General features: G+C 43.0%; 1 protein-coding gene across 1 annotated transcript in view; it reads left to right on the forward strand.

Annotated features, from left to right (window-relative positions):
* The window catches only part of LOC136863603 (uncharacterized), a 281,471-nt gene extending 267,973 nt beyond the window's left edge, over positions 1–13,498 (forward strand). Inside the window, exon 4 of the mRNA XM_068226009.1 lies at positions 12,473–13,498. Coding sequence (XP_068082110.1) covers positions 12,473–13,161 — 689 coding nt within the window. The 3' untranslated portion in view covers positions 13,162–13,498. The remainder of the gene's footprint in view (positions 1–12,472) is intronic.
* The last annotated feature ends 350 nt before the right edge of the window (positions 13,499–13,848 follow it).

Here is a 13,848-nt window from a genome sequence, read left to right on the forward strand (position 1 = left end):
ATCGGCAGCCCTGAAAATGGTTTTCCGTGGTTTCCCATTTTCACACCAGGCAAATGCTGGGGCTGTACCTTAATTAAGGCCACGGCCGCTTCCTTCCCATTCCTAGGCCTTTCCTGTCCCATCGTCGCCATAAGACCTATCTGTTTCGGCGCGACGTAAAGCCCCTAGCAAAAAAAAATGCATTGGTATATGTACTTATGGAGCGCGGCATTTACTGGAACTATAAACGGGTTCAGAGCAACAGTGAGTGACGTTACTTCTTCTGTAAAATGCACACATTGTATGATGCACAGGAAGTCATTGGCTTCAAAATTATTGCAACCGGAAGTCAATAAAGTGCTGAAGGATGCAGTCGGAGTTGTAAAACTTGTGAAAGCAAGAGGTTTAAACATTAGGCTATTTTTTCATTCTTTGCGAGGAGATGGGAACTACTGTACACATATTTTTTTAATGTTAGTATTTAATCGTTCAGCATAAGTACATGCTGTATCAGATTTCTGATGACAAGATGACAACAAACAAACAAATGACAGACACAAATCTTTTTATATAATAATACAAGGCAAAGATAATCACTTGCTAATGACGTGGTTTGAAGTCGACCTCCTATAGGCATTTCTGTAAGTATACAAGTGAGCACAGTCTTGTAAAAAAAAAGAGCTGAAAAAGATACACACACGCATGTAAAAGAAACAATTGCTCACAGACACAGAGTGATTTAAGCTTTCAGTTTCTGGTTAACTTTTTTTGTTTTAGAATTGGCTTTGCGTCGCACCACAGATAGGTCTTATGTCGACGATGAGATAGGAAAGGCCTAGGAATGGGAAGGAAGTGGCCGTGGCCTTAACTAAAGTACCACCCCAGAATTTTCCTGTTGTGAAAATGGGAAACTACGGAAAACTATCTTGATGGCTGCCGACAGTGGATCTCGAACCCACTATCTCGCGGATGCAAGCTCACAGTTGCGCGCCCCTGACCGCACGGCCAACTCACCTGGTAGTTATTTTTTTCTGTAATACTTGTTATACTGAATACTCAATTGAGAATTAAATTGGCAGTTGATTAAGGAAAGCACTGAGCAGCAGCACACGAGTGGAAATTTGTAACTTATTCTTTTCTACACGAACACTCACTGATCACCTTCAGGTTCTTCTCTTGCCGAAAGTAAAATATATTGAGGAAAGTCTACTTTTCATCTGGCGTGGAAGTGTTGACCGTTTTCCAAGGGCGAAGAACAGTGCACCAGGCACTTGTAGTTTCTTGAAGAACGTCTTCGCTTGCGTTGTAATCACGTGTATATATAATGAGGGATTCCGATTGTTTGCAACTTGTATAATAAGCCTCTGTGCCAAACCTTATCAAATGCCTTTGTAAAATCTAAGAATGCTGCAATAGTATGATATTTGTGCTCGAAACATTGTGCAATATGTTCTGTAATACGTAGTATCTGATGAGTAGTCGAATGCCTGTGGCGGAAGCCAAACTGATGATGTGGAAGGAGAGATGTTTCCCCTAAGAAATTATTTCGACGTTTGTGGATGATTTTCTCAAATAATTTGGATAACGTTGGTAATAAACTTATTGGTCGTAAACTCGTTGGTAGTGTCGAAGATTTTCCAGGTTTGTGAATTGCAATTATTACTGCGTGTTGCCATGTGTCGGGAAAGTACCCAAGACGAAGAAGTGCATTGAATATAGATGCAAGGAATGATAGTGCTTTTCGAGTGCTGTGCTTCAAGGCTATGTTAGGGATGAGATCAAGTCCATCAGCTTTCATGACGGACAGGTTCTTGATCAGATTTCGGATTTCTCCCGGTGAGGTAAATTTGATTATTTCCGGAACAGTAGGGTACAGTGTTGGAATTTCTTCTATTTCACTGTTATACTCGTGGTTGATTGGTGGGTTTGGAGTGAAGGAAGCATCAGAAACATGTGCAAGTATATCACATTTTTCAGAATCACTCAAATAATGGGTATCAGCTGCTTTCAGAAGTGGAATAATGCTCGGTCCATGCAGTATTCGTTTGGTTTTCTTCCAGAGTGTGCAATCGTCGGGCGACAGACCGGTGAGTTGATTCTGGTACGATGCATAACGGTGATTGTCTGAAGTTGTGCGTAGCAATCTGATGAGTTGGTTTAATCTATCTTTATCTGTTAACCCTCCAGGGTCGGTTTTTCCCTCGGACTCAGAGAGGGATCCCACCTCTACCGCCTCAAGGGCAGTGTCCTGGAGCTTCAGACTCTGGGTCGGGGTATACAACTGGAGAGGATGACCAGTACCTCGCCCAGGCGGCCTCACCTGCTATGCTGAACAGGGGCCTTGCGGGTGGATGGAAAGTTTGGAAGGGATAGTGTAGGAAGAGGGAAGGAAGTGGCCGTGGCCTTAAGTTAGGTACCATCCCGGCATTTGCCTGGAAGAGAAGTGGGAAACCACGGAAAACCACTTCCAGGATGGCTGAGGTGGGAATCGAACCCACGCTACTCAGTTGACCGCCTGAGGTTGAGTGGACCGCGTTCTAGCCTCGTACCACTTTTCAAATTTATTGGCAGAGCCGGGAATCGAACCCGAGCGTCGGGAGGTGCCAGCTAATCACACTAACCACTACACCACAGTGGCGGACGATATTCATATTCCCACCGTTTGAATAATAACTTCTGACATCGAAATATTCTGTGTTTGTTTGTACGTTCCTGGTTCGATCCCCAGCTCGTCCAATGATTTTAATCTTAGACTGAGACCATGTTTATTTTGTAACTCAATTTCGTTTTCGCTCTTCAGTTGATACTTAATTCATGTAAGGATTCAGCGTTCGTGAGGTTATGCGAGGTGAATGAAGAAGGGTTGGTTGCCTACGAGGCTTCAGGACTTCGCCTTGGAAAACCAGTAAAGGAAGATCTAGAACGATTTGTTAATTCCGTATTATGAAAATCTCTATGTAGTAAGCATACGGTACAAACGGATGTGGCTGAAGTACTACCTTAGAACAGAGGCACTTTCAGGCTAACCGTTGACATGTATAACAGTCCATAGTGTAAATTAATGTATCATATTAACAGCTTATCAGTCAGTCCCGTGTTCTTACGTGCTTTAAAATACTGACTAACAACGTTTGTTGTGGTAGTGTTTAAAACTGTACTAGCTAAGATATGGAACTGGTACAGATGCCTCTCAATTGGAAATAGTATGATATTCCAATGTGTAAGACCTCTTTCACATAGCTGTCTAGTATTTTCCAGAAGAATCTAATACATATAAACATTAATTAACAAACCAAAGTCATCGTGGTAGAGGGCACGAAGGCCCTTGAAGGAGCTGAGGTAAAAGCTGCCATTATTCATAACCTCGGGACGAAGTGGGGGGGAGTGTTTAGCCCTATATTCGGCCACCTTTGTCCTCTAGGAATTAACTTACAATTAGCATTAATTTTGGTGTCGGATGAGTGAACATCATGATCATGTGACTCTCCTGAAGCGGATATATGTTAAGTCTAGAATTCCTGAGGAGAAATCTAGCCCCCCCTTTACAGCCTCGGCTACAATACTTAACGAACTCGCAAAACAAGACAAATGCAGTTCACTGAGTTAATAGTTTGTGCTTTAACGTAACTGTTTATGTAATGATCATAGCCACACGATTTCCAGTTTTGCATGGAATTCGAATCACAGAGACGTGACTGTTAATTTCATAAATCCCAAACGTATTGGTGGGGAATCGAACGGCGAACGGCTTGGTGAGAAACCACTGACAATGCCACTCGGCTCTCACTCCTCCTGAGTTAATGTGAAGTACTGTCACCTTACTCTCATCATCTTGAGCCTAGTCTGCGAACCATGTGAACTAGCCGCGGTGTGGAGGCTGTGAAGCAGATAGTCGAGCCGTAATTGCTACTACATCGGATGGGTATCTGTCAAGAGACCACACTAAAAATATTCTGCAAGTAAACTAGTCCTTCATTCGGATCTCCGGATGGTGATTACCCGAGAGGGGACAACCAACAGGAAGATAGATTCTGACACACTCCAGCGTGGAATGTTAGAAGTTTGAATCGTTGTGGCATTTTAGAGAATCTAAAAAGGGAAATGGATAGAATAAAGTTAGATGAAGTTGGTATAAGTCAAGTACGTTGGCAGGAATAGCAGGGTTTTTGGTGAGGTGTCTACAGAATTATCAACACAAAACCAAACAGCAGAGGAAATGCAGGAGTTGGTTTAAACTGAATAAAAAAATAGGGCAGAGGGTAAGCTCTTCCGACCAACATAGTAAAAAGGATTATGGTTGTCAAGATAGACACCAAGCCAATGCCCACTATAATAGTGCAAGTATATGTGCCTACTAACTCCGCGGATGATCATGAAATCGAAAGAATATACGAAGAGATAGAAGATTTAATACAATATATAAAAAAGTGACGAGAATGCGGTGGTAGAGTAAGGAAGGGAAGGTAATACAGTATGAGCGGATTGGGACCAGGGAATGAAAGAGGAATTCCGCTGGTTGAATTCCGCACCAATCATAACTTAGTCCTTGCTAATATTCGGTTCACCGAGCTCGATAGCTGCAGTCGCTTAAGTGCGGCCAGTATCCTGTATTCGGGAGATAGTGGGTTCGAACCACATTGTCATCAGCCCTGAAGATGGTTTTCCGTGGTTTCCCATTTTCACACCAGACAAATGCTGGGGCTGTACCTTAATTAAGGCCACGGCCGCTCCCTTCCCACTCCTAGCCCTTCCCTGTCCCATCGTCATCATAAGACCTATCTGTGTCGGTGCGACGTAAAGCAACTAGCAATATATATATATATATATATATATATATATATATATTTGGTTCAAACACCACAAACGACGGCTGTATACGTGGACGAGACCTGGAGAAACAAGGTGGTATCAAATATACTTCATTCGAATTTGGCAGAGAATCAGAAACGAGGTGTTGGATTCAAATACTTTCCAAGGAGCAAACGTGGACTCTGAACACAACTTGCCATCTGAAATTGAAGAAAGAAAGGAACGCAAGGAGATGGGATCTAGATAACCTGAAAGAAAAGATTATGAGGGTTATTCAAGGAACATGTTGCACAACGACCAAATGAAAAGGCTGAAGGAAACCCCACAACAAATGAAGAGTGGACAATCGTGAAAAATGAGGTCAGCAAGGCTGCTGAAGAAAGGTTAATAAGAAAGGAAAGTTCAACTAATAATCAATGAATAATTCGGGAGACATTAGCTCTGACTAACGAACGCCAAAAGTATAAGAATGCAAAAAATGAGGAAAGCAGAAAGGAATACTGGCGATTGAATAATAATAATAATAATAATAATAATAATAATAATAATAATAATAATAATAATAATAATAATAATACGGAGCTCGATAACTGCAGTCTCTTCAGTGCGGCCAGTATCCAGTAATCGGGAGATAGTGGGTTCGAGCCCCACTGTCGGCAGCCCTGAAGATGGTTTTCCGTGGTTTCCCATTTTCACACCAGGCTAATGCTGGGGATGTACCTTAATTAAGGCCACGGACGCTTCCTTCCCATTCCTAGCCCTTTCCTGTCCCATCGTCGCCGTAAAAGTTATATGTGTCGGTGCGACGTAAAGCAAATAGCAAAAAAACACGATCTTTACCTGAGTGGGAACATTTTTTTATTTACGTAAGGTAGACTATTTACTTTCGTATACCTTATTCCACTTCTCTTGGTCAGCTCTTCTCCGTTCCCTACACCGGCGGTATTAGGTGTCGAGTCGTTCAGATTCTGCTACACTAACCCTATGTAGAGGGACTGTTGCTTGTCTTATTTACTGTTTAGGTAAGCGGGTCAGTAGGAAGTTCGTCGTATATACGATGTCTGTTCTGAAGCTTAATGTTTACGCTTCCTGTTCTAACGAACGTCTTATTCGCATCTGTAAAAGTTTCATGTATTCATTACAATTTCTCTCATTGAACTATCACTGGCGCTAACGATTCCATCTGCACCCTCTTCAGGCGTATTCTCTTTCTTAACACAGAATGGTCTAAATATTCCAAATTTAGCTTTAGTAAGGGTATTAATTACACAAGATAATTACGACAGCTGTTGCACATATATTTACATTGAATTACAATATTTTGAGATCTCTTCTATAAATGACTTGGTAAAGATTGTAGCTATCAAGCAGAAAGATTTGGGGAACAATATTTGAAGTTCTCAACAATGGAAGGCACATTAAAATGTAAACGTGCTTAAAGGCATGTTGTGTGTGTTCACCGTCTTCATATTACTGAACATTTCCCTCCAGCATTGTCTTATTCTGATGTAAGCTACCGCTGGTGTAGGTTTCATGAATTCAGGGGTTCGTGCATGTGTTCCTGTATAGGAACAGGGACCGATATTTTTAGGTTGACTATAAATTACGGATTGCAGAATTATACTGGTAGTATAATAATATTCTTGGTTTTACTTCCCACTAACTACTTTCACGGTCCTCGGAAACGCCGAGGTGCCGAATTTTGTACCGTAGAAGTTTTTGTACGTGCCAGTAAATCTATCGAAGGAGGCTGTCGTTTTTGAGCCGGGTTACATAGAACTTAATTATGAGGGGCTAGTGGATCACTGTGTATGTGTGTGTGTGTGTGTGTGTGTGTGTGTGTGTGTATGAGAGAATTTGAATTTTGAATTTGAATTTATTGATCATGATTTACATGCCACTGAGACTGAAAAGCCCCTTTATGCAGCGTCTTCTTATAATACAATGCAGATTTATGAAAACAGTAACTACATTTTTATAATATTAAAGTATTAAACTAAACAAGAAACTTAAAAAAAATGAAAATACAGATACCAAATCCAGTAAGGTTAGAGAGAGAGAGAGATAGAGAGAGATAGAGAGAGATTGAAACTGTGAGATTAAAATATCATCTTACAGAGATGTTAGGAACTGTGCCCGATATTTCCACACCGTTTTCAAATACCACCCTAGACAACTAAAGATGTAGATGAGCGGCGACACATTCAATGAAATGAAATGAAATGGCGTATGGCTTTTAGTGCCGGGAGTGTCCGAGGACATGTTTGGCTCGCCAGGTGCAGGTCTTTCGATTTGACACCCGTAGGTGACCTGCGCGTCGTGATGAGGATGAAATGATGATGAAGACGACACATACACCCAGCCCCAGTGCCAGTGAAATTAACCAATGATGGTTAAAATTCCCGACCCTGCCGGGAATCGAACCCGGGACCTCTGTGACCAAAGGCCAGCACGCTAACCATTTGGCCATGGAGCCGGACGACACATTCAATGGCTTGTCAGTACGTTTATTCTGTATTGCTATTCAGGTCCATGTGTTCGTACTTCGAAATAGGCTCCAAGGCCTCGCATTAAAGGTATTTTAATTAAGCATTCAGCACCTTCAGAAATTAGCGTACATCGTCATTCTTCCGAATTTCCTTTACCTATCTCCTAGGTCTATAGCAAGGTTAGAAATTCGCAAGGCGAAGAGAGTTGGCTGCGCAGTTTGGGCCGTGTTGCTGTTAAGTTTGAGCCTCGCTATCGGCAGCCCTGAAGATGGATTTCCGTGGTTTCCCATTTGCATACTAGGCTAACGTTGGGACAGTAATTCCTTCCCAGTCCTTGTCTTTTCTATCCTGTCGTCACACAAACCTGGGTCTGCGCGACGTAAAAACGCTAGATTCCTAGTTACGAGGTCGAGTCCCACTGTATTCGATTGGTATTTAAATGCTGTGTACTTATACCTAAGAAACCCGTAGATGTATTAACACGCTACAGACCCCTCTTTCAGGACTAAATTCCAGTCCTCAGTGTTTCTTAACACTCATAGTAGCCTAAGGGACATTAAATATAATAATAATAATAATAATAATAATAATAATAATAATAATAATAATAATAATAATAATAATAATAATAATAATAATAATAATAATAATAATAATGCCCCCTATGTTACAGGAGTTAAATAACATGAATATTATTTTTTTCATTTTTCTGTCAGTTTGGTTGGAACCTCGAAATACTGTTTTCTACTTGTACATGCCTTTGTACATTGGCAACGTAATTTGTTCATAAGTTATACCTAAACCCTTCAGCTAGACAACTCTGTGGGTGGGGGACCCAGGCGAAGAATATAACTACGGTATCCCCTGCATGTCCTAGGAGGAGAATAAAAGGGTTGACCTAGGCGCGGAAATGGATTGCGGCTTTAGTACAATGAATTGTACCCCCTGTGGATGGGAGGGTCTTAATACATCCATAGGTAATCTCTGCCCGTCGTAGAAGGCGGCTAAAAGACTCATGTGGCTATTGGTCCCCTCATCATTTTTTCTTGAGGGTTGGTTTTAGACTGAATCAAAATTTGATGTGCGTGCTGCTTGGAGATGGGCCTCTTACGTGTGCGATTACGCTTGAAAGCCCAGACTGTATCCCCAGCCCGTCGGTTGGGAGCTCCATGTACTCAGCAGTAGTATGCGCTTGACAACGCAAGTCCCCGCACAACCGAGTGCCAGAAAAACATATGATCGTGTTTTTATGTTTTAAACTATACTAATTAATCTGTACACGCTATGGGGTACATTCTATTATGGCTGATATGAGGTTATGGATGATATGAGAAACAGAGCCCTCGTGCTCATTGCTTCGGTCAAGATGGCCAAAGTTCACATCATTAGCTGTCCTTAACGACGCGAACAGCCGGAGCATAGACGATGATATAACTTTTATCGTACAAGTTATTGTTGCTGCTGCTGAGGAGTCCATTCAGTCTTTTTCTGGAACTCCCCGCGTAAACTCGTTCCTCGGTGGAACGAAGACTTTGCAACGGCTATAAAAATAAGTCGTCATGCTCATAAACGCTATCGTATGCAGCCTACTATGACCAACTTGGTAACATTTAAATAGACTCCGCGCTAAGGTACGAATTCTTATTCGACAGGGGAAGAAAGTTTCATAGATAAGATGTGTGTCGTCCATGACGTCCATTACACCGTCATCTGAAGTGTGGACTAAACTTGGACGCATTACGAGTGTACAAGGACAGTCCAGTGTACAGGAAATTTCCATTGCAGGCAGTATCGTCCCTAATCATCTAGCAAGTCATTTCGCAGATGTGTCTGGTTCCGGGAGTTACCATCCTGATTTCCTTGCTCTGAAGCGGGAGGCAGAACATCATCATCAATGTTCTGTCACTCGCACTTCAGGCGATTATTACGTACCCTTTACGGAGGGGGAACTCCTCAGCGCCTTGGCGGTTTGCAAGGGCACAGCTCCCGGACCAGGTCACATATCCATAACCAGTTGCTGGAACACCCCAGCGAGGATAGCCTCTTATATCTTCTTGGGGGGTTCAACCGAATCTGGATAGAGGGTGAGTTTCCAGAGGGAATAGTAGTAGTAGTTGGTGAGTAATTATTTATTAACTTTACTTTATCATCGCATTACTGCAAGTGATAATTGCCACCGGAATATTTTCCAATTGCGATGTATTTGCTAATAATAATAATAATAATAATAATAATAATAATAATAATAATCCCTTTGCTCAAGCCTGACAAAGATCCTAAGTATGCAGGAAGTTACAGATCTATTTGTCTTACTAACAGTCTTTGTAAACCATTTGAGAGGCTGGTTAATCGACGACTTGTGTGGAGTTTGGAGAAAAAAAGGACGTTTGTCCGAGTACCAGTATGGTTTTTGAGCTGCCCACTCCACCACCGACTACTTGGTACGCCTGGAGATTTCTATCAAGGACGCGTTTCTCCAAAAACAGCATATGACGGTTGTTTTCTTTGATTTCGAAAAGGCCTATGACACCATATGGCGATGTGGCATCGTTTCAGTTCTGAATCAGTGAAACTTCTGACGTAATTTTCAGGTTTTTATTACGAATTTTTTGTCCCTTCGTCTATTCCGTGTCCACGTAGGCAGGGCATATTCGCAATACAACGTTTATAAAATGGAGTCCCACAGGGATCGGTTCTCAGGGTCACTCTGCTCACGATTGTCATTAACGCTATTGCCACTGCTTCTGGTTCAGCAGTCGTACCGTCGCTATATGGGGACGATTTTGCTCTGCATTATCGCTCACAAAATAAGGCAGTCGCAGAGTGACAATTACAGCAAACTATTAGTAGAGTGAACCAGTGGACCTTACAATACGGTTTTCAACTGCAAAGAACTCTGTTGTTCACTTCTGCCGGAAGTGCACTCATCATCCCCATCCTGAGCTTTATTTGGGAGAGTCACTCTTCCAATAGTTGCCACATCCGTACCGATTTCTTGGGCTGCTTTTCGATAATAAATTTTCGTGCGAGACGCACTTGCGTCAGTTAAAGGTCAAATGCGCCAAGAAAACTGAATATTTTGAAGAATATTTTGAAATTTCTTAGCGGCACTACGTGGGCGAGGGCACTATACGGTGCTCCTAAGCTTTTGTATGGTACATATTTTATCCAGGTTAGACTACGACAGTGCAGCATGTGAATCAGCAAGGCAAAGCGTCCTTGTGAAACTGAATAGCATCCAGGTTGACAACGGGAGCATTCTCTACAAGCCGAATTGCTAGCCTGCTCGCTGAATCCGGTGTGCCTCCTCCACATCTGAGGCGCCAACAAAAGCTATTGTCCTATGCTGCGAATTTGCTACAGATGCCACTTCACCCCAGCTGTCCCTGCGTATTTCACAATGCAAACCGTCAGTTGTATGCTGCTTATCCACGAGCAACGCAGCTGGTTGATATACGCTTGGATAGCATTTACAGACTGTTTGACGTACCTTCAGTTCCTTGTCTTTTTAGACGACTAAGTAAGGTACCTCCTTGGTCAATACGACGACCGAAAATCATCCTGGATCTGTACACCGGCCCAAAAGTGAACACGGACCCCTTCGTATATCGGAGGCTCTTCCGGTCCTGTATCCAGTTTCAGTAGTTGTTTACAGGGATGGTTCGAGGGCAGAAGGGAAAGTAGGCAGTGCTTTCGTTGCTGATAATAAGAGTTTCTTTATTTCCTGCATCGGAAACTTGTAGTTCGTACAGTATACAGCAGAGCTCTATGCTATCTTTGAAGCTCTGCGGTACGCGCTGCCCAATGAACGTCGGGACTTTCTGCTGTGTACTGACTCCTCGAGCACACTACAAACTATCGACGCACGTTTCTTGCGGCACCCTCGGTGCAGCGGATGCAGGACCTGCTGGCCAGGTGTTGGGAGTACTAACACTAGAATCACGTTTTTGTGGCTCTCACGCCACATGAGTATAGAGAAAACGATTTAGTTGTTATGGCGGCCAAGGAGGCCATCACATTGTACCTGTTACCCTACAAAGTTGTCCCAGCCAGTGATATTAGTTCTCAGCTGAGATATTGGGAACTGGAATGACAGGCCACCCCTCTTCCAAATAAGCTGAGAACTATTAAAGGGACTACTACGATAACGAAGACTTCCCTTCGGGTTTCTCGGAGAGAAGCAGTAGTATTATGTCCTCTTCGGATCGGCCATGGTATAGTGACGCACTCCTACTCACTGAAGAGAGAAGCCGCCCCCCCCCTCCTCCAATGTTTACTTGCGGCGGTCATCTGACCGTGGTACACATCCTTACGGAGTGCGTGGACCTGGTCGAACTTTGCCGGAGTCTAAAATTTCCGAGTAGCATCTCCCTTATTCTACGAGATGACGAGCACTCAGCAGACCTCTACAGTAGGAACAGTGGCCTGTTTAATCCTGTATAAACGTCACATTTCTTTTTGATTTGAATTTTGTTAACCATGCTTTTATATGTTAACTCCTTTTTATTTGTCTTTGTGTATCTTAATATGATCTTTAAACTTTTAAGTTGAATGAAATATAATATTTCACTTTAAAGGCAATGCTTTATTTAATTTTATTACATTTTAATCCAGTTGTAAGTTATTTTATGAGAGATTAGATACACTGATTTTTTTGAACTCATGATCGTTCTTCATCATCATACTTTAAATTCTAGTCAGTGGGTGATTTGAAATTTTAAATTATGTCATGTCGTCGTCTCAAGGGTGGAACCTGGCCCACCACCGCTCCCAGCGCGGCCCGAAGCAATCTCCTGAAGCAGCTCAGCGACCAAGAAAGCTTCTGCCTTTCCAGGAGCACCGCCTCAACCTTATCGTCTCACCTCGTACCATTAGGGGCTGATGACCTATATGTTAGGCCCCTTTAAATATCAAGCATCATCATTTTGTTCATAATCATCCTTTAAATTCTAGCCAGTGGGGAAATTTTAATTGTTCTTACGTTTCATTTCATCTCGTACCATCAGGGTCCGATGACCTAGATGTTAGGCCCATTTAAACAATAAGCATCATCATCTCATCTTAGATACATACAGAACGTCAGTTTAGTGATCCACCCTCGTACTAACAATTCATGTAACCTGTTTACACTTTTCAGTAGCAAAGATGATGGTGCATACTTCCTGAGTGTAATAGTGTTCGTTTGTTGCTTCCAGATAAGAGTCGAGGTGGATTGGTGGCCACAGAGTCGTCGTCCAGCAGTGACAGCAGCTGTCCGAGCCCGACGCAGTCTCCGCAGTCGGGTCGCTTTTCAGAAGTGGCCAAATGCATGCTGGAAATTATAGAAGACCTTCAGAACCAGACCCAGTTACCAGTGGCGAGTACGGGTACTCCCGTGTCACCCCCAGCACCAGCTCCTAATCCGCCGCTGGCAGATGGCAGCAGGGGTTCTGGTGACGGGGGCTTGGCGTCTGGTTCAGATTACCACGTGTACGAGGAGATAATGTATGAGCTGACCACACGACCAAGGGTGGAACCTGGTCCACCACCGCTCCCTGCGCGCCCCGAAGCAATCTTCCGGAGCAGCTCAACGACCAAGAAACCTACTGCCTTTCCAGGAGCACCGCCTCAACCTCATCGACCAAAACAACGTAGCAATCTATATTCCCTCTTCCGCGAACCCAGCGCTCGGCGCGATATCTCACAGTCTCTGGAGCAAGAGTTCCGAGGGACAGGACCTGGCGCAAGCTCGAGCACGGCAAGAGAGCTACCCCGGCTGAGGCGCCCCACGGGACTTCGAGCCCCATCTCACCCTCATACCCAAGCTTTCCCCCATAACCTTCCCCGACCTGATAACGACAAGCACCATCCTGAGGAGGAATATGGCTTCAGAGTACCGAATTAATAGAAATAAGCAACGAAATTAGTTTGTCAAAATATTTGACATATCTCAGTATAGAATTGAAGTTTGTATATAACACTTCACTGTGTTCAGTAGTATGTTTCTTGAGCTGGTTGTAGGGACAAGAAGACTGGACTGGCTGTATGGCCGTTGCTGACAATATCTCCCTGTAATTGGTCAAGAGTCATGCTGATCGCTAGTTTTCACAGCCAACAAAGCTGGCTGTTTGTCAGTAAATGAATGTGATGACTGTTAGTTTAGAATGACTTTGAGCGTCTAGCTGAACATTTTGCACTTTTCGTCTTGTTCAGTTTTAGTGCTACTTCCCTAATTTGTTGTTGTTCCCTGACTGTACAGTATATTGTGAATTATGTTGCCCACATATCTTCAGAATTGGTCCAATTGTATATTAGATTACATCATTGACGTTGTTGTAGTTAACTTACTGCGAATTGTGTCTTCTCTACCTCGTGTCCCTACGCCAGATACACTGTGCGTGTAACTGGCCTATAATTCATCATGTGACATATGTGAAAATGTAATAATTTTTTAGCTTATGGAGAGCCCTAACGGAACTGGACGCTGTATGTCAGAAGACTTCTTCACTCCCGTATTTTGTACAGTAACATTTATATCATGGTCAGCGTTCAGTTTTCGATTGTGATTCCTGCATTGCATTCTGTCACCACT

This window comes from Anabrus simplex, chromosome 2 (genome assembly GCF_040414725.1).
Source record: "Anabrus simplex isolate iqAnaSimp1 chromosome 2, ASM4041472v1, whole genome shotgun sequence".
In the NCBI taxonomy this organism is placed as follows: Eukaryota; Metazoa; Arthropoda; class Insecta; order Orthoptera; family Tettigoniidae; genus Anabrus; species Anabrus simplex.